The following is a 22,438-nucleotide window of genomic DNA, read 5'->3' on the forward strand; positions in this document are numbered from 1 at the left end:
GAATCAGCATGATGGCCAGTCCACTACAATATCGGTAACGTGAAAATCCAAAACTTCTTATTTCATTCTGCCTTTTTGACGTTATAGTCGTGTAATTCCAAGAGTGATTGTTACGGTAATCCACTTCTGCATGGGGGGGGGGGAGGTGGAGGGACAACAACAACATCCTCAAGGACTGTGTTCAGTGGCACCCTGGTATAACATGTTCATACTGAAGGGTTATCTACCATGGACATTGGCAAGCAGATGGCACTCCAGAGGCCTGTCCGTGCATGCTCTGTTTTGACTTGGCAGGCAGTAACTATGCTGAGGTTAGAGGTGAACATTGTTTGCAACATTCATTGCAGGGTACAACCATGCCCTATCGACGAGTACGTGGTCCAGTTGAACAGCTGCACCTATTTGAACGGGGTCGCATTGTGGGCCTGTGGGAAGCTGGATATATATCTCGACGGATTGCTGCCCATGTTGGGCACAATGTATTGGTGATGTGTTGCTTCTTTCAGCAGTGCTCTGTGAAACATGTCCACATAGTACAGACAGACGTCGAGATCGATGCATTGTGCGAGCAACAGTGGCCGAACGAACATCATCTAGGAACGAAATCCAGTCACATGTTGCACCTGCTGTGTCACCAAGGACCATTGGAGATCATCTGCTTGCAGCAGGATTACGATCACGTGTGCCTCTGGCCAGGCCACTGCTGACACCACGACACCGCCAAGCATGGCTACTCTGGTATTGTGAAAGAGTCTACTGGAGAGGGAATGGCGCTCTGTTGTCTGCAGTAATGAGAGTAGGTTTTGTCTGTATGCAAGTGATGGATATACACGTGTACGGCGTAGACCTGGTGAGCGGCCTGTCCAGAGTGCATTCGCCCACAACATCCAGTTCCCACCCCAGGCTTCATGGTGAGGGGGGCCATCAGTTACAACTCGCGGTCACAGTTGGTGTTTCTGCAGTGGTTGCTACATTACGCAGGTTGTTGTCTCCTTGCTAGTGCCATTTCTTCTACAGGAAGGCGATGTGCTTTTTTCAGCAGGACAATGCACGTCCACATACAGTTGCTGCGATGCAGTATGCTCTACGTGGTGTTCAACAACTGCCCTGGCCAGCAAGATCACCGGATCTCTTGCGAATTGAACACACATGGGACATGATGAACTTATACGTCCTCCAGAGCCTACATGAACCATTGCCGAACTGCATCAAAAGGTGCAAGATGCTTGGGACATTCTATTGCAGGATGCCATTTGGCACCTTTATGATCATTTGCATGCGCTCCTGCATTACCGCCAGAGGTGGGGGTGAGGGTATACTGTGTATTGATGGGAGTGTTTGGGAACCCTTTACTGTGACGTATGTTTCATTTGGTCTGGATTTGTAATCATATACTCCTGCAATTATGAACTACCTTTCACAACGCTTCTGAATAAAATGACTTTGTCTTTGAGGATGTTTCAAGTTTTTCTTCCAGCAGTGTATGATATTCAATAATTTTACGGCTGTGACTGAACTGTGAATTGATGGTAGCAATCTTCCATGTCCTTTTTGTAGTACTGCTATTAATAACAGTATTAATTAAAACACACTCAGTGAATTCAATAGGCAATAGCACCAGTAACACGAATGTGAAACCTCCAGCTGGGTAGATCGTTTGGATGTGACTGTCAAACCTGGAGGTCAGAGTAACTCGGATAGCAAATCAGGCCGCCTGGGACACGTCTCTCGGCACTTACTCCACACCTATTGACAGTATGTTTTTCTGAGGTGTAAGACTTGTTGTTTCCTTATTCATCATCTGAAAATAATGAATGTGTAGGGGACAGGTGATGGGAAATAATATTTACCATAGCCTGAGTAATACTCATTTCAGTTAGACTTAATATTAAAACAGTTATTTGTAATTGTATGTTCTCTTTATGTTCAGCCCCCACACCCTCCTCCTCCTTCTCTCAAATATTTTGAAGAGTTTGTGTATTCGGATAAAATTATTTTCCGCTAAAGCATCTCCTAAGGACCGCTAAATATCTTTCTATTTTGTGTGTTTAACTATTTCATTTTTATTTCATCAAGTAATATTTTATTTTATTTTCAAGTGTTTGATGTTGCTGTATTTTGTTGTTTATCAGTGATATTTTCAGTTAATCATTCTGAGTTTTGTTGTTACAAGCTTGGGCTGGCTGAGACTTCTCCATCACTGCATACACTTCCCTGAGTCAAAATCTGAGTTGGCAGTATCTCAGTATCTCAGTATAGCAGCAGCAGCTGAAGTTGAAGGGTTGCTTGAATCCTGCCTTGAAATGCTATTGATCTCCGCACCGTCTGGTAGAGAATTTGTGCCCAAACTAGAATTTCTTCTTTTGAAGCTAGGGCATCACAGTGACGATCTTGGCAATAAGGAAATTGATTTACTATTGCATAGAGCACCAGCCATATTTCTTCAAGGTATGTTCTTCCATATCTCTTTCTTGCTCAGAATCTTCTGAGGTACATAAATACCATAAATTCACTTTGTTTAAAGTCTTAGCTACTACACGAACGAAGGAATATACGTACTTCCCTTCTTTGCTGTTATAAAATATGCATGTTACTTTTTGCTATGTTGTTTTGAGACTTATTTGACAGGAAGGCGAGAAATGTATTTGAAAACCATGTTATTGGGTATAGTATTGCAAATCCACTAGTGTACGATATATTAACTCTCTAAGTGCCACGCATATTTGTTAGGTACTAGCCAAGAGTGCCACCCACTTCAGATCCAATTTGCAACTCTCCAGGAAAAAATTCACCACTCCCTCAATTAATACCCATTTTCTGTGAAACTTTTTTCTATTATATGAATGATATGTCCCTTTGAATTAATGGTACTTTATACCTAAAAACATTTATAATTTAAGTTAAAAATAAACCATGAATTTAAAAATGTAAAATTCAATGAATGAAAATCCACATTCTAATTCAAATATGCAGTTCTAAAAATTAGTATGACACACTAGCTGATGGTATTTCTTGTAGTACAGCCTCTTGACTGTCGTTTTCGATAAAATTATGTTATTTGGGGTGGTAATTTGTCGTCAAAATCAAAATATAAGCTATAGGTTCAGCATCATGAGGAGGAGCATGTTTCGGTCCAGGTAACTCGAGGAAAGGGTGAGATGGTGACGCAAGTGCGATAACAGGTATAACTTGAAAACAATGTTCTTGGGTAACTAATGCAGATATCGAATTTGAATTATTATTATTATTATTATTATTATTATTATTATTATTATTATTATTATTATTATTATTATTATTATTATTATTATTATTTCACGAATTATTATTTTACAATCATTATTATAATCATCATAATCATTATTTTACAATTATTATTACTTGCATGTATGGCTGTAAAGTGTTATATCCAGTTAGTATTTGTACGATCGCATTATGTGTGAGGTTATGTCATGAAAGTATTGGTTTTATTATGATTTACGCAATTAAAGGTGAAGAGGAATGATACGGGTGAATCAGCAAGTCTTGTACTGTGAGGTAGGTCGCAACAAAGAGTAAGCAGCCTTGTCGAGAAACAATGAAACATGATTCAAGGACAAGAGTTGCTGTACTCTAGCATGTGGCACGGAATGTAAAGAGATCAAGACTTGCTGATTCGACCGGGATTGGTGAGGTAAGTTTTTATTCTTTGTTTTGTGTTGCTGTGTTGCCTGCATACATTTCACCTGTTGAAAAATGAAGTGGTTGTATGCTCAGTCTGTTATTGAACACGCCTTCTCTGAATATTAGAATGGTCTTTTGTATTTGGTTTGTTTGTGTTTATTGTTTTTGTTACCTACTACTACAGTAGTAACACAAACAAGGCACAAACACTGTTAAAAGGGGAGGTAAGAGTACAATACACAATATTAGAAAACACTACACACTCGGAAAAACAGTAGCTGGCATCACGCGGTTCTCCAACAAAACATGTATGTAAACATCAGTAGGGCCAACTAGTGAACAACAAACCGGGAAGATGAAAAGGCTGGGAACCTACCAAAGGCATGGACATGGCTTAGATAGCGGATTCCGAATAAATCACCGTAATCCTTAGATTTTAAAAATATTATTTACAAGATAATTTTACAAATACATTCCAAGTTATGAGCTATAAGTTCAGTGATATACATAGGTTATTTCGTAGCAGTGTAAATTCCAATTTCAAATCAACTATACATCTATTTACCAATGTAGTTGTACAATGCAATATACAGTGATGCGAAAAAGGTTATCCAAAACTTAGCGTACCTAAAGTGATACAGAACTACCAGAGGCAAACCCCAAGGGAAATAATATTAAACTACGCTCTACATATTTTAGTGAAACAAGAAATGGGAATGCCTCGGAAACGAACAGGTAAGTCTAGCTGAAAAACTAAAGCGTCATAAGTAACTAATTTCGTGAACCTAGGCGAGGTTTGGGCAGACTCCTGTATGAAAAGCAAATCGGAACATTACGGAAATTTTAGCAGGACGGAATTCAAGAGTGCTTACCCGAGGAGAGTGCCATCCCGAAACCGGGGGACGTCAACCAGATAGGCTAGGCTGCTCGCAGACAGATAGACCAAGACCGACAGAGTTTTAGTTTCCTTATGTAACTTGTAATTCTTCCTAGTTTTGCTTGGGCTTGTAGATGTTGCTATTTCTCTCTGTGGTGATTGATTAGGTTAGAAAACTGTAAGATCTGGAGAAAAATAAATATACTCTACATAGATACATGATGGAAATTTGAAATTAAAAATTACATTGCAGTCTACATGGTTCACATCTAATGTATCCTCCATTTCTCAACAAACTACGTGACACATGCGCAAGAATCTATGTTCCAAACACTTGTTGGGTGGGTGGAAGTTGGCACAAAACTGTCATGCCCTGCCCTGCCTCTCAGCATGCAATTATTCAATTAAGTGTGTAGATTACCAAAATCTACTCTGTGCTGTGCTGCTTTAGCTGCTTTGCCTGCATTCCACCATGCACCCAGCCTCGCTCAAGTTTGCAAGACTGATTCTCGGCAGCCTATTGGCAATGAGAAAGAAAAACCTTGCAGCTTGCATCCCTTGACATGTCCAGTCATAGTAGATCAGCATAGATGCACATTCATTGCTTGAATGTGGAAGCAGACCTTTCTCCCATTTGTTGTTGTTGTTGTTGTTGTTGTCATCTTCGGTATTGCCTGGCCCTGGTGATGTTGGTACCGAAATTCATTTGATGTTGCAGATCTGTTTTCAGTGAACTTTTTGGCTTACATCGTTATAGGACATTAATGTCAAGATGTTCAAATGTCATGTTCAGTTAGTTTATTGATGGTAGACATCATGGCTTCTGGAGAAGTGAGTGTCTAAATATATTTCTGGAATATCTGCTTTTACTACCTTGAACCTCAAACCTAGGATCCGTCATTTACCAGCCGGGTGTCCTTATTTTTAGTCAGCAAGTTTATCAACTGAAAGAATATTGAAGCTTGCGATAGAATAAGCATTGATGTCCATTTCTATAAGAATCGTCGTCATCGTCATGATCATTATCATCATTTCTGAGTTAGGGCATTTATGGTACTTCTCTGCCACCCTCTCTCCTTCCAACATTCTTTTTCTGTAATTCTATTCCATTCCAGGTTTCTTCTTCTTATACTGGTCTTGCTGTCTTTCCCTCAAACTTTTTTTTCTTCCAAGTTGCTTTACGATGCTCCAACACAAATAGGTCTTATGGCGATGATGGGATAGGAAAAGGCTAGGATTTGGAAGGAAGTGGCCGTGGCCTTAAATTAAGGTACAAATAGCATTTTCTGTAAAAATGGGAAACCACAGGAAACCATCTTCAGGACTGCCATCAGTGGGGTTCGAACCCACTATCTCTCGGATACAAGCTCATGGCTGTTTAGGTATCCATCCCTGTACCATTCTCTTTACATATCCACACCATCTTAGTCTATTCTTCTCATTTCTATCACTCAGCTTTCCTACTCCAATTTCCTTTCTGGTATCTCCACTTTTCCTTTCTGATATTTTTATTTCTCACACTGTCATGTATTTTCTGTCACATGTCTTCCAAATTTAATTTCAGTGACTTGAATTTTCCTCTCCTTTCTTCTTGTCACTGCCCAGGCATCTGCTGCATATGTCGGTATGGGTGTTTAGTACATCTTGTACTTCACTTCCTTACACTCCCTTACACTCCCTTGGTTCCTCCTTTTTCCAAACTAGATTTTGTACATTTTGGTAGAATGCATTTGCGTGTTGCACCCTTTTGCTGATCTCTATATCCAGCCTTTCTTTAGTTTGCCTCTTAAGTATTTTAAGCTTTCCAAAATTTAAAAATTCAGGCCTCCAATATTTGTTTCCTTTCCCTACTTTCACCTCTCATCACCATCATCCTGCTCTTCTCCATTACTGAATTTCATACCATTTTTCAAAAGTTTTTCATTCATTATGTGCAGTTCTTACATTTCTCCTTAGTATTCATTCCCCACACTCCTATATCATCAACAAATAGCATTATCTCAAACTTTTTTTCAATGAACGTGTCCTTCATAGTTTCATCCATTACCATTATAAACAAATGTGGTGACAGCATGCTTCCTGTCTGAGCCCAGAAACAGTCCTAATCCATTCCATCCTCCCAGCTTGTGTCTGGACACAGATAAAATATTTGCCATAAATTGCTTGTAGAATTTTATAGTTTGTTTGCAACTCCCTTCTGTACCACTGTTTCCTATACCTTTCTCGTTGGGTACACTATCATATGCATTCACTGTATCAAAAAATATCATCATTAGGATCTGTGAAATCTCATGCTAAGATTGATGTGTCATTTCTAAAGCCATATTGCTTCTCTTCTAACTGTCTTTCCATCCTTCCTTTCAATCTCCTTTCTCTTATCCCTTCCACAATGTTTTCAACTTGTGACAAGGGTGCGATTCCTCGATAGTTATCACTAGCGTGTGGATATTTTTGAAATGTCATCTATATTCCGTTTCCATTAGAACATTGCTGAGCAGTATAGAAATTCATTCTGTGATATTACAAACTGTAATAAAACATTTTTATTTTGCATTTTTTGCTAATTTGGGATGATCACTTTTAATTTAAATTTTCTAGAAGGTTTTAGGTCAATATATAACATTTTGAAAAATAAAGACATGATACTGTATAGGCTTCTGGGCTTATGCCATGTCAAGAAAATAAGGTGAAATTCTTAACATTTCGCAGGACGCAGGGCACAGTTCCCTGCAAAACGTTAAGAATTTCACCTTATTTTCTTGACATGGCATAAGCCCAAAAGCCTATACAGTATCATGTCTTGAGTATGGGCCGTGAAAGCATTAATGACAACATTTTGAAAAATATTTGGATCATTTTACAATGTCTTTAATTTTTGCATGTACACCTACGATAGAAGTCCAAGTCACAACATAAAAAAATACCATTTTTTTCTTGCATATTGCTTAATATTGCTAAATATTATTTCATGGCCAAGCAAACTGACAGCAGTTGTTAGTGACTGGAAAAGGATAAGGAAACTATTTTTACCTGTGAGTCTTGTGTTTCCACGATATGTGCAGGAACACAATACAAAACTCTGATAATTAGGAGAAGGTATTTTCTAACGTGTCTCAAGCACAAGGAACACATCAGCCTTCACCCTTGCCCCTACAGCCAGTCATTCAATCCGCATACCTCAAGGGCGAGAACAAATAGAAACATGAAAGGATTCGAAGCAACTACTACATAACTTACCACTTCAGTACAGAAGAAAACTGCTATGAGCGAAACCATCACAAAGTGGCTTTTTTTATTATTTATTTTTACTATTTCCTTATGACGTACTCATATCGAGGAACACCAACTAAATATCTGTCTCGAACATTCAGACAAGTCAGCAATAGCTGAGCATTTCCTATCATCGAGTCATGATGTGTTCCAAGATGTTCGAACTCTTACACTAAACACTACAAGTCTAGGATTATATAGGAAGCTGTGAAAATACGTAAAAATCCTAACAATTTCAAAATGGACACTTGCTATCGGTTAAGTAATATGTGGTTGCCAGTTATAAAGGATTTACTAGGTAGATCTCTTCTCTGTCCCTTCATTATTGTTATTTGGTTTTGGCGTTTTCCAAATTCGTATGTTCCTCATCACCAGGTGGTTCATTCCCAGCTATGTGTTAAGTGTCATACTTTCATTACATGTGTACACCGGTTATGAAACTCCCAAGACCATCTCACACTCATTATTGACTGTCTTTCTACACAGTTTCTTCCCTTTCTTCAGCTCTATTCTATTCCTCTATCCTGGGTGTCATTCATTCCACTTTATTTTATTATTTCTTTTTATTTATTCTACCCCATTCGTCCTTGAGTCGTGTGACGACCTTTCTGTTACCGTCAACACGGGTTACCTGGACCCAATTTTCAAGTTCTTTTCCCCTTTTTTGCTTTATTAGTCGAGTAAAAATTTAAAATGGGCCCCATAACTGTTGTTTTATTTAACTGTAGGTGTTATTTCATAGATTGGGAGTAGTTTTAATTGTCTGTATTAAATACAACATACAGGAGAGCTTTTTGAAAATTGGGTCCAAGTAATACTCATGTTTGGGCTGCTTGAACCCATGTCATGTTTTCCCATTATAAAACCATTGTGTGTTGCACTGGGTCCAAGTAGGACTTAGGTTCTTTAATAATACCATTCCCATATACTGAAAAACATTCAGCGAACATTTTAATAACCAACAGATGATAGGCACTAGACAACTTATTTTAGATTTGAACAAGATATTTTTATAACAAAATCTTAATACCTCTGTGCTGTAGTTTGTCTGTTCTAATGTCACTAATCCATTTCAATCAACATAGGGCTTAATTTTTATTTTAATACACGGGTTGCAAAGTCTTACAGCTGGAGTGAAAATTAACCTCTTTTAATTAAACTTAGGAGGATTGATTTTTAACTTAATGTCACGCCATTTGTAAAGAAGTGTGTCCTTCTCTTTCGGCCATCTCCAGGCTTTTTTGGTCGGCTCCATACAATCTACAATGGCACCATCACTGCGAATACTCAGTAAAAGACCTGGAAACTCTTTCTCATTCCATAAAACAAGAACAAAATCTCTTTCTCCCACATTCTTCACGCCTTGGAAAATTGTCTTTGAAAGCTGTTACAGTTCTACCGTGCATAGCTAAGTAAGATTTCACAATAAATCTGAAATCAAATTCGTCAACAGGAAATCCAAAACCACGCACTTTGTCAAGGTGGTTAGCGAACACTTTGGGATGACCCTGTTTCTGACTGGATTTGCTTTTAATCTTCTCTTGAAGGTTGATTGACTTATTTTAAAGACTTCTTCAGCTTGCCTTTGCAACATTTACCCTGACTGAATCATTGCTAAACATTCATCAATCTGTTGGTCAGTATAATCTGCATATTTTCGACTTCTAGGCAGTCTTTTATATTTGTACACTATAATGCTCAGACGACTAGACGTGGGTCCAAGTAGCCCGGTTCTCGTGGTTATATGTACTCACTCCATAAATCACAAATTTCTACAAAAACATTGCTACATCTAAGAAAGATTCCTACAGCATGTTATTGCCGTATATGTAATTGCTTATATGTTTACTTACCAATGTTCTGGCTTCCATGAAAATACAGTAGACTGATAAAAGTTTTCAGTGAACAAATCACGTCACTTTAGTCAAACCACTGCATAGACCGTGCTACTGCTTAGTGGATTACTGCAAAACTAGTTCAAACGTGCATAGTCCTACATTGTGATACCACCTAACGGAAGGAACAGCGAACTACTTGGATATCACATTGTATAACGGGCTTCTTTCTTTCTTTCTTTCTTTCTTTCTTTCTTTCTTTCTTTCTTTCTTTCTTTAAGAAGAAGAAGAATAAGAAGGAGAAGAAGAAGAAGAAGAAGACCATCATTACGGTACTACACATGCACACACACGGTGGAACCAGGTACATCTTAATTGGAGCTTAGATGGTGTTGTCAGTCATTACTTGGGATGCCAGCATACTACAAGCCATCTGGTGACCAATGAGCGTACCACTTACTATGACCATTGGTAAAGCATTCTTAAATTCAAACTGTCATTATAGGAGATTATTGGATAAGTCTTTCTCATGATTGGTCTAGATTTTCTTCTGAAGTCATGGCGAAAAATTCTCTGCGAAATGTAAAGAATTTCACCTTGTTTTTTTTGACACGGCGTCCATAAGTATGGACATCAATGTTGACAGTATATTCAAGCATTGAGACCAGTGCCTTTCTACTGGGATAAAAATGTATGATGCATAAAAGATCAGAATTTACTATATTCCTCCTTCTTGTTTCAAAGGATTCTTTGGTAAGATTAACGTAAACAGTGGAAGAATGCAGAAAAAAAAAAACATAAAATCGTAAATATTTTTGTTGTTTTGCATTGTGAGATCAATTTTTACTATGCACAAGATCATAAATGTTACTTTCTACAACATTTGTTATGTAGCATTTATTGATTGGACTTTTATTAACGGAGATATTTGAGAATTAATTTATAGACCTGCCCCTAAATTGAATCTATTATTTCAGAAAGCAGTCAAGTGCCAAAAAATGAATAAAATGAATTAATTTCAGAATATGTTACTAGGAGGGTATACGCACATTTTGTTGCTGAAACCAGTCAAGAAATGTCCTCCTATAATGGTCAGGCATTACGTTGAATTTCGTATTTAGTTCAGAAACCAGTTAAGTGACACCACTTGGCTGGTTTCTGCAGTAAACTGCTGGTACCTTTTGTGATATGCTGTGCCTTGCCGGTTGGCGCTGCTGCTCTGAATCCAGAACAGCCAGCTGTTCAGCTGGGTTCTTTTTGTCATTGTTGTGTTTTTTGAATGGCATAGTTTTCTGAACAACTGATTGAAAAATTGTTTCTTTTGTTTAGTGCAGTGTTTTTATAATAGTAGTGATATGTCTGAATGTTCAGAAGACGAACCTGTATCAGAAAGGAAATGAGGAGTGGTAGACACACAAACTCACACGCGTAATATTATTCGACAATATCAAGAAGATACGTGACCTAAATGCCTTAAAACCTTACATGATAGGATATGAACAGTTTTAGGACAGCATTTTACAATGTCCTACTACAGGGACAGAATATGGTGTGGAGTTCGTTTATGAGGATTAATTACCTCCCATCATAATAAGCAGGCATTGCTGATTTTATCCTTTTAATAATTATATTTGTAGTCTAAACCTATTCAAATATTTTCCGTTTACACAAATATGGAGTTTATGACAAAAGCTTTTCAAAATTCAAGAATTATACTGCAAAAATATGTTTGCAACACTCGTTTATTTCAGAAACCAGTTAAGTGGTATTTGTTTCGGATTTTTTTACAGCAAAGTTAATAAGGACAAAATAGCTTTCCTTAGATAGAAAGTATTAAATGGACTAATACTTTCAAGCTAAAATATTAAAACCCCTACCATAACATTTTGTCTGTTGCTAGACAGTTTTTTTCATTTTCCTCAAAATGACAGACTTGGCGCTTGAATGGTTTCTAAAATAATCGATTCAATTACTGTTTCACCCAATCTGTATAAAATTACTTATATCCTAGATCACAGTGCCTTCTCTCCTGACCTTAAATATTGCTTTTCATTCAATTCTGTATGACATTTTTCTCACGATGCATGTTCACGCATACAGTATGCTATAAAAGAAACGATACTGATTTTACATATATGCTCTGAACCTTTAACGGTACTCAGTGTCACAAACAAACCTGCACATGCAGTGACAATGAAACCAGCAAGATCTAGCTACAAACCACATCACAAGGGAGTCACTTGCCCTTCTGCAACAACACATTGGATATGACTTAATTTCCTGTACCCTTCCCATACTCTGGATCTTGTGCCCCCAAATACCTATGTATGGAGCCTGCTGAAAGAATAAGTTTCACGGTCAGATGATCCACCTAAGAATGTTCCTGTGCTCTTGCGTCTACCTGTATTCATTAGCACATTCAAGAATCTTTAGGATCATTATGAGCAGTGCATGAGATGTGAGGCCGCACACTGACCCAGTTAGATACGTGTTGCTGTCATTGTCTTGCATGTTAAAATGACATATCATGATATTCATAGCATGTTTGTAACTTCAGTGCTGTGTGTTTTACCGCATACTGTACGTACAGAGGGACATGACGGAAATTTAACAAATTCATATCATTCTTGTTCTAGACATGACTGACACAAATACATTTTTTTTTTTTTTTTTAAATTCTGACTTTTGTACAAACAGAACTTATACTTGCACTGAGTGGCCAAAAGTCTTGGGAAGACACTTAGTGTTATGTTAACGCATCCACAAAGACGCACACGAGATGCTGTCAGCTGGTACAATTATTTTAATTTACATGTTTTTACAAATTAAACACACACATAACCTTAATCACTGTTGTCAAAACTAAACACTCACATCACAAACCGCCAGTATAAAACAACTGACTGTAACTTCAAATATGGCTACTGCATCCACCGCATGTCACTAAGTCACAAGTATATTCTTGCTCCATCTTAACTCTACTGAATAACAACTCGTCAACCAATCACTCTCTCCAAACCAATAACTAAATTCGAAAAACTAAACTTTACCATCAAGACCATCTCCTTATATATATGCCTGGACAGGCTTCCAGAAAGATACAAAAAAAAAAAAAAAAAAAAGCCTACCTTCGTGAAAATTCCAGAGTGTCCAACACATAGATTACAATGCACAGAACCGGGCGAGTTGGCCGTGCGGGTAGAGGCGTGCGGCTGTGAGCTTGCATCCGGGAGATAGTGGGTTCGAATCCCACTGTCGGCAGCCCTGAAGATGGTTTTCCGTTATTTCCCATTTCCACACCAGGCAAATGCTGGGGCTGTACCTTAATTTAGGCCACGGCCGCTTCCTTCCAACTCCTAGGCCTTTCCAATCCCATCGTCGCCATAAGACCTGTATGTGTCGGTGCGACATAAAGCCCCTAAAAAAAAAATGCACAGAATATTCTCCGTCGTTCTCTTTACCTATTACCATTCTGGAAGAGACAGTGTTTTTCATAATTATGGATTACAAATTATATATACAGGTAAGAATAAATTATAATATTAACTAGCTGATGTACTCATGCTTCACTACAGGATTGGATTCTCAGAGAGACTGCCCTTGTGGTTTTCCTAACTGAAGTCAACATAGGTCATTACAAAAACGTTGGTAGGAAAATAGCGATTAAAAGCAATGATATCGTATAAAATACTCGATCAAATGAAAACCGCACATTTTCTCGCTTTTAACGAACAGGACTACGCTGCCGATCTAACAGTTCAAAGTTCCAGAGCTGAAATGATCAAAGCCGCAGATAGCCGTGAACCGTGAAAACCCTTCGTCTTTTTTCGGCAGGGAGAGGGTTGAATTGTGGAGACTCCCACGGCATAAACTATGCCCTTCTACTAATCTGTTTCCTAGGAGTACCCGATGAGTCGCAAAATCTTAATTCACTACAGTGGTGGCCGAAAAATCTATCTGACTTGGAGACAATTTTTTCCTCCAATCAAGAGGAGAAACTCACTCTTCTCAGCTAATTCGGAATAAAATGAATGTAGTATTTAATAAAGGTAAAGAGGAAGAAGCTTTAATTAAGAAACCGCTCTTTTCGGGGTCGAATTTTGAGTTATTTAGTGAATTGTGGTGCTATAATTTGGAATAGGCCTAAATTGTTATTCTATTACTGGCCATACTACTACTACCACTACTACTACTACTACTACTACTACTACTACTACTACTACGTGAGCCTCTGCCTTAAGTATGCACACTGCTCATTCAGAACAGCATGTCAGATTAGGGATCGCATAGCTGGAATACTATGATGAACCTGTGTGTTACGTACCAGCTGTATCAGAAAATGTATGAACCAGAGGAATGACATGCTAAAGAAGAAAGTTTTCTAACTCCCCAGCTACTTCCCGCTAATATTCTCTCAGGCTGTTATACGCGGTATGCAGCAGTAATCCCATTTATCAGAGTTGAGAGGCAGCATAAGAGACAAAGAACATCACATCAAACAATGGCCAATATAATGTTACTGTTGATCAATGCTATGCGCTTTTGATATTTTAGGTCTTCACTTTTAGTTTTCTTCCGACTCTGAAATACCACTCATCATAGTTGGTACGGTAAAACTTAATAAAACATAAATGATCGGAAATTGTATTCCCTATAACTTTTGTTATGTAATACTTTTTGATAGCACCAATAACATAGGTATTTAAAAATTACATTTTAGGTGCCTTCCCCTAAACTACAATTCCATCCAGGGTGAATAAATTGGTTTATAGCTTGGATTGTTGTTTCTCATTCCCCAGCTCTGCATAACGATTTTCTTTAAATTATGTTAACCCATTTTCTCGTGGCTCGGTGTTGATATGGACTTAGCAACAAAATTTCAATTTCATTAATATCTGTGTTATCACAGTCGGTAGGTAAAAATGTATAAGACATAAAGGGTCAGAAATTTAATTCTGTATAACTTTTCGTTATGTAATATTTATCGATACGACCACTAATAATTTAAATATTTGCGAATTAAATTTTAGGCCTTCCTCTAAACTACCATTTCACTCAATGTGAATAGAATGATTCATCATATCCTAGATTGCTCATTCTCCGACTATGCATGCCAATTTTCATTGAGATAGGACCACTCATAACATAAATATTTAAGAATTACATATTTGACCTTCCCCTAAACTACCATTTCACTCGGTGTGAATAAAATTATTTATAGCCTAGATTGTAGCGACTCATTCCTCGGCTTTGAATAACAATTTTCATTATGATAGGACCTCTAATAACATAAATATTTGAAAATTAAATTTTAGGCCTTCCCCTAAACTACCATTTCTATCAGCGTAAATAAAATTATTTATAACCTAGATTGTAGCGACTTATTCCCCGACCTTGCATACCGATTTTCATTAAATTCTCTTTAACCGTTTTCTAGTGATGCGTGTACATACATACAGACAGACACACAGACAGACAGAAATTACAGAAAACTAAAAAGTCCTGTGGATGTGACCGATACAGAAATACCATTCTTTTCAAATTCTGAGCAATGTACAGACAAAACTCTTATTTTATATATATATATAGATTTACAGGTATTTACATTAATTGAACTGATATAAATGTATATATACAGCGCATGTTTCGTGACACAACCTCACACACAATATGATCATTCAACTACGTAAATAATAATAATACTAATACTTTCATGACATAACCTCACACACAATACAATAATTCGACTACGTAAATAATCATAATACTATTACTAAATGGAAGTACATCACTTCATAGCCATATATACAAGTAATAATAATAATAATAATAATAATTGTAAAATAATAATAATAATTCGAGCTCGATATTTGCATCATTTACCCATGGGTGAGAGAGTATTGTTTTCAATTTATATCTGTTTATCGCACTTGCGTCAATATCCCCTCTATAACTGGAAACAATTTCCACACTTTATTACACTCATCGACTTTGCCTTGGATATAGATTGTATCTTCTTTCTTCCTCGATGTCGCTCCTCCTTTCGACCAGCTTGTGCCGTGTCGCGAGTCGGGGTTGCCTCACTACCAGCCTCTTCCTTGCTGATAGTCGATGTGTTCTCCTCATGATGACCAGATGGTGCTGTGTCATTAGTGGCCTCTCCTCCGGGGTTACTCTGTATGCGCAGCGGTTAGGTGACTACCCGCAACTCCGATGCGTGGACCTTGAGAGGAGGGTTGATCTTTAGTAAGTAGACCCCATGCCCAGCTGTTTATCCACTTCGATGGGACCAACCCACTTAGGTGCGAGACCTGCGTGAAACCCTCCAATCTTATTACTGACTGGGTGATTACATCGCAGTACTTGTTGGCCTGGTAGGAAGATCTGGGTCTCTTTGACATCTTCAGCCTTGGCCTGGGTAAGGGATCTCTTCTCGGCCACAGCTTGCTTCTCCTTGATGTTCTGCTGCTGCTGCTGCTGCTGCTGCTACTCTGCCAGGGAAACATCATCTTGACACGAAGTGGGTGGTGGATGAATCTCCCAATTCCTGGTGACGTACAGCTGTCGACCAAGAAACAGCTCTGCTGGGGAATAGCCAGTGACACAGCTGATGCGTCGTCCCAGGGCAGGGAGTGACTGTGGTATCTGACGGTCCCACAGTCAATGTTCTTTGTCTATTAGGTAGACTTGTAGCGTCCTTTTGAGCTCCTGGTTCCGTTGTTCCGTTTGATTAGCCCTTGGGTTGTAGATAGGGGTGGTCCAGTGCTCCACACCCCATTCCGTCATCATTTGCTGCCACTTCCTCAACGTGAACTGACTTCCGTTGTCTTACAGAATGCACCGTGGATAACCGTAGCGGCTGAATACCTTGTCTTGTAGTAGGCTGGTGATGCATCCCACCGTGGCTTCAGGTATCAGAAAGGCCTCAGTCTATCTTGTGAAGAGATCGGTGATTACTAGGAGTCCTGTTTTACCCTGTGGTGTTCTAGGGTAAGGACCCATCAAGTCGGCTAAGACCTCCCATGGGCGTTACGACCGTCTTCCTCGTTTGCTGGAATCTGCTTTCCTGTTGCTCTCCTTTGTAAAGGCACAGATGCAGCACCCCTTCACGTAGTCCAGGATGTCTTTCCGTATGTTGACCCAGAAGAATCTTCGTCTGATAGACTGGTATGTCTCATCGCCTCCTGGATGTCCGGCTTCCGTGCTGTCGTGGGACTTCTCGAGGATGTCCGTCGTGTGCTGCCTGGGGATCACCACTACTGCAGACGTGTCAGAGAGATGTGACCGTATATGAAGAGTCCTCTGTCAACCCGGAAGTTCTTGTAGCACGTCTTGAATTCCCTCGGAACAAGTCCACTCTCAGTGTTCTGTTTCTTAATCCATAGCGTTATGGTCCTACAGGGCTTGTCTTGTTCCTGCCACTGTTTGATCACTCCCAGATCAAGTTCCTTCTTGATGGTCATAAGGACAGTTTCCATAGGCTCACTCTGGTGTTTTTGTGGGAACTCCCTCTCGACAGTGGTGCTCCTAGCTTCAGGTTCCATCGCCGGGTGCCTAGATATCATTTCTGCTCCTATGTTCTTCGGTCCTTGGACGTGACACACATCGAAATAAAATTCTGCGATCAACAGAGCCCATCACATCAATTTAGACTTTGAGCCGGAGACCGAGTTCAACCATTTGAGAGGATATCTCCCAGGTTTACGTCCTACTTCAGTATCCTTGCGATTCCGGAGATTTCCATCGTGCCAGGCGACCCTCAGGCGTCCGTCTTTTCCCAAAAAGACTTCATGAGCTACATAGTCGAGGATCACCTTGTATTCCACCAGAAAATCATGACCTATTATGATGTCAGGTATCAGGTTCTGAATCACTGCAACATCAATTGCAATAGTCATGTTCATGCATTTAGCGGTTAGGTTAGTCTATCCTTGGATGGAATAGGTTACGCCGTCTGCTGCTCCCACTACCCTTCCAAGATGGTGAGGCTTCATATTCGGTTGTAATCTGGTGACAGTCCCGCTGACAAATGAATGGCTTGCTTGGCTGTTGAGTATGGCTGAAAAATTCTTGTTGCCAATCCTTAAGATGATAGATGGGCAGGGTTGGCCTATTCTACTCACTATATGACCAATCCCTTCCCTACTTGACCAGGATTGCTTATCTGTCAGGTCTTGAGGCACATTCCTGTTCCCGGGCCCATCTCCCCTCAATCCAGAATGGGCCGGACCTAGTTTTCCGTCGTCAAGTCTGGGCGCTTGTTCGTCAGTTGTCCCACTCCTCCACACAGGTAGCACTTCGTAACTACACTGGGCTCTTCTGTAGCTTTGCTCTTATTTTCATCCTTCAGCTGGGCGATGATTCTGCGTAGATCATCAAAGGATCAGGGTTGTGATATTTTCACTAGGGGCCGAATCTTATCGAGGGGTAGCTGTGTGATATCTGGTAAGATCTCGTTTTCGCTTCCTTCCGGATGCAGACGCTTGAAGAGTTGGTACTTCTGTAGGATGAAGGCGCTAGCTCTCATGCCAGAGGGTTGTGCCTAAGTCAGTAGCTTCCTTTTCACGGAGCTCTTTACCCCTTCGGAATTAAACCTAGCGAGGATTTCCCTCTTGAAATACATCCAGTTTATATTTAAACCCATCCAGTTGTTCCACCAAGTAGCAGCTTGTCGCTTTAATCGCGGTGTGATGAGTTGCACGAAGATGTCCTCTCGTAAATGAGTCCTTCTTAATAGGTTGACCGATCCCTCAACAAAGCTAGTCGGGTTCTCCTCCACTCGCCCGTGAAATTCCGGAAGGCTCTCTATAATTACCTTCTGCTCTAGATGTCCTGTATTGCCGGTTAGGTTTGAGGGGGTTAGGGATGTGGCATTTTGACCTGTTGGAATCAGTCTCTCTTCTACTGCATGAAGGATGCTTTCCCTTATATTCTGCACATCTCCCTTGATGGTTGAAATCAGGTTTTCTATCTTTCCTTCAACAGCGGAAATACGGCTCCGAAGATTTCCCTCGACGGCAGATATTCGGCTTTCAAAATTTCCCTCGATGTTAGAAATCCTCCCCTCATCCTGTTAATGCCGGAAACCTGGATTTCCTCTCCCTCCTTGAGGTCCAAGATATCCCCTTCCAGCTGGCTTATTCTCCTATCGATCTGATCAACCTGTCCCAGTTTTGACCTGATGTTCGATATCTGCTGCGTCAATCGATCGGTGATGTCGCTAATTTGCGATTAAATTCCGTCCTTTACAGTTGAAATTTTCGATTCTAGGCTCTGTTCTACATCGTAGACTTGTGTGTACACTTGTGCTATCTGTCCAGTTAAAACTGAGTTAGCATGAGAAATTTCTTCAGAATTTTTGCCTCAAATTTTTGTCTGAAAGTTTGTCATTCTGTTCCGTTACGGTGGAGTTATCTCATGAATCAACGTCTAAGATTTTATCATGGAGTGCCTGGATCATAGTCATTATGTTAGAACACATTTTGGGAATATTTACCTCATCTTCCGATGTTTTGTTGGCATCTTTGCTGACTTCGATGAAAACCTTTTCAGGATCTTCTCCCACCTCCACAAGATCTTCCCATGGTCGCGCCTGTAGCGATTTCTTCTTCCCGTTCGTCAGGAGATTCCCTTTGATAAGTTCGTCGTTGAGCTGTTCGAGTGACATATTCTCTAGCGTGACTTGTATTATGATCTACTACACTCGTATTCACTCATAAATTTTTACATCCTGTCACAGGGTCGCCACTTAACATATCCACAAAAGTGCACACGAGATGCTGGCAGTTGGTACAATTATTTTTCTTTACTTGTATTTACAAATTAAACATACACATGACCTTAATAACTGTTGTCTAAAGGAAACAGTCACATCACCAACCGCCATTATAAAACAGTTGACTGTAACTTCAATATGGCGACTGCATCCACCACGTCACAAAGTCACAAGTATATTCTTGCTACACCATAACTCTACTGAACAACAACTCGTCAACCAATCACTCTCTCCAACCAATAACCACCTTCCAAAAACTAAACTTTACCATCAAGACCATCTTCTTATGTATATGCCTGGCCAGACTTCCAGAAAGATACATTACCAAAAAAAAAACTACGTTCGTGAAAATTCTAGACTGTCCAACACATAGATTATAATGCACAGGCTATTCTCCACCGTTCTTGTCACCTATAACCATTCTGGAAGCGACAATTTTTTTTCATAAATATGGATTACAAATTATATATACAGGCAAGAATGAATTATAATATTAATTTACTGGTATTTATATTAATTGAACGGATATAAATGTCTATGTACAGCACGTTTCATGAAATAGCCTCACACACAATACGATCATTCGACTACGTAAGTGATAATAATACTAATACTAAACGGATGTACGTCACTTCATAGCCATACGTACAAATAATAATAATAATAATATAATAATCGTAAAGTAAAAGTTATAATAATAATTCAAACTCGATATTTGCATTAATTACCCATGGGTGAGAAAATATTTTTCTCAAGTTATATCTGTTTATCGCACTTGCGTCAATGTTAATAACGAGTTTCTCTTCCGCGAGACCTCAAAACGGCTGCAATATGGCGAGGCATCGGCTCTACAAAGTGTTGGAATCGTTCTGGAGTAATCTGGACCCATGCATCTTGCAATGCTACCCCACAGTTGGTCTTGTGTGCTTGGTGCGGGGTTCATGGAGCATACACCAGCATTGACAGCATCCCATAAATGCTTAATTGGATTAAGATTGGGGGAGCTGGAGGACCAACCCATGGTCATAACTTCACTGGAGTGCTCCTCCCACCACCCTCTTGCCACAACAGAGAGGTGACATGGCACATTGTTGTGTTGAAACATGACATCACCGTCAGGGAACTCAATTGCCAAAAAGGGATGCAGATTATCTGAAAGAATTTTCCCATAACGTGCACCTGTCAACGCTTCCTGTAGGCAGGCAATTCAAACTAATTGCAACCATGAGGACGCCGCCCAATCCAGAACTGAACCACCTTCCGCCTGGACACAACCTTGTTGACACACAGGATCCATAGCTTCATGGGCCATCCGCCACACACTCACGCGCCCATCAGGACGGTACATCTGAACCGGGATTCTTCGGACCATACCACATGCCGCCACTGTTCCATGGTCCATTGCCAATGTTTACGGACCCACACACGTCGTCGAGCTTGGTATCAAGGTGTCAGCAAAGGGACACGTGTTGTTCGTCGGCTTGTGAAGCCTATTGCAAGTAATCAGCTTAATTTTCCATATCAAATTCTAATTACAGAGAGTTACAATAATTGAAAATCTTCCACCTTTTTGATACTTTTTATTTGCTTTTTAGCAAATTATTATTTGTAAACAGTACACGTTTCGTTCTCACTTGGGAACATCTTCAGCTGTTGTTAAGCTTAGGTGAATCGCTAAGTTTCTGAACACATTATTTGCAAGTACATTGATCCTCTTAAAGACTACTTGAATACAAATTAAATTAAAATGTTGTTAAAACAATGTGGTGGGTTAATGAAACTGGATGATTACATAGTTGGTCAGCTTAAAAACTATATCTATTCATTGGAATAGATGTTAAAATCAATTTTAAAACCTTTTAACCGGAAGACAAACAGACATTTTTAATGTAACAAAGTGAAACTTTTAACATCTATTCCAATGAATGGATATAGTTTTTAAGCTGACCAACTATGTAACCATCCAGTTTCATTAACCCATTAACCCCCACATTGTTTTAACATCATTTTAATTTAATTTGTATTCAAGTAGTCTTTAAGAGGATCAATGTACTTGCAAATAATGTGTTCAGAAACTTAACGATTCACCTAAGTTTAACAACAGCTGAAGATGTTCCCAAGTGAGAACGAAACATGTACTGTTTACAAATAATTATTTGCTAAAAAGCAAATAAAAAGTATCTAAAAGGTGGAAGATTTTCAATTATTGTAACTCTTTGTGAAGCCTATGTGGTGCAGTTGCCTCCTTACAGTCCTGATAGAAATGGGTTTCTGACTCCCAACATTCAGCTGGGTGGTGATCTGACTCACAGTAGCCCACCGAGCGCCCAGTGTGGTTCTATGGAGGCCACATGATGTCCGTTCGTTAAACACCTGGGTCTTCCCATGCGGTGGTTTACACGGGTGGTAACATTCTCTCTCCGATATTGAAGATCGACCCTCGACACTGTTGACCTTGGAAACCCAAATTCACGTGTAATTTCTGCAATGCTACGGCCCATCCCCCATTCGCCGATGATCATCTCGCATTCAAAGGCGGTTAACTAGCGACCTTTTGCTATCTTCATGACACTGGTGTCTGTGACAAACTGCTCAGCTATGCTGCTGCTAGTTGCAACACTGAGGGGTCATACATGGTACATTTTCTAATGGGACACCCCTTCTCGTGAGTTCTAGGCCACTCAGTGTATATAGATACTAGCTGTCGTGTACCCATCAATGATTAGTTAGCTTTTTGCAGTAATAATGCTACCTACCGGGCAAGTTAGCCGTGCAGTTAGGAGCGTGCAGTTGTGAGCTTGCATCTGGGAGATAGTGAGTTCGAGTCCCACTGTCAGCAGCCCAGAAGATGGTTTCCGTGGTTTCCCATTCTTTTCACCAGGCAAATGCTGGAGCTGTACCTTAATTAAGGCCACGGCTGCTTCCTTCCAACTCCTAGCCCTTTCCTATCCCTTCGTCGCCATAAGACATATCTGTGTTGGTGCGATGTAAAGCCACTAGCAAAAATAAAAATTTATG

General features: G+C 39.6%; 1 protein-coding gene across 1 annotated transcript in view; it reads left to right on the forward strand.

Annotated features, from left to right (window-relative positions):
- Bruce (BIR repeat containing ubiquitin-conjugating enzyme) overlaps positions 1-22,438 on the forward strand; it is a 1,406,664-nt gene that overhangs the window by 858,077 nt on the left and 526,149 nt on the right. Inside the window, exon 44 of the mRNA XM_068225988.1 lies at positions 2,174-2,448. Coding sequence (XP_068082089.1) covers positions 2,174-2,448 — 275 coding nt within the window. The remainder of the gene's footprint in view (positions 1-2,173; positions 2,449-22,438) is intronic.

Source organism: Anabrus simplex, chromosome 2 (assembly GCF_040414725.1).
Source record: "Anabrus simplex isolate iqAnaSimp1 chromosome 2, ASM4041472v1, whole genome shotgun sequence".
Lineage (NCBI taxonomy): Eukaryota > Metazoa > Arthropoda > Insecta > Orthoptera > Tettigoniidae > Anabrus > Anabrus simplex.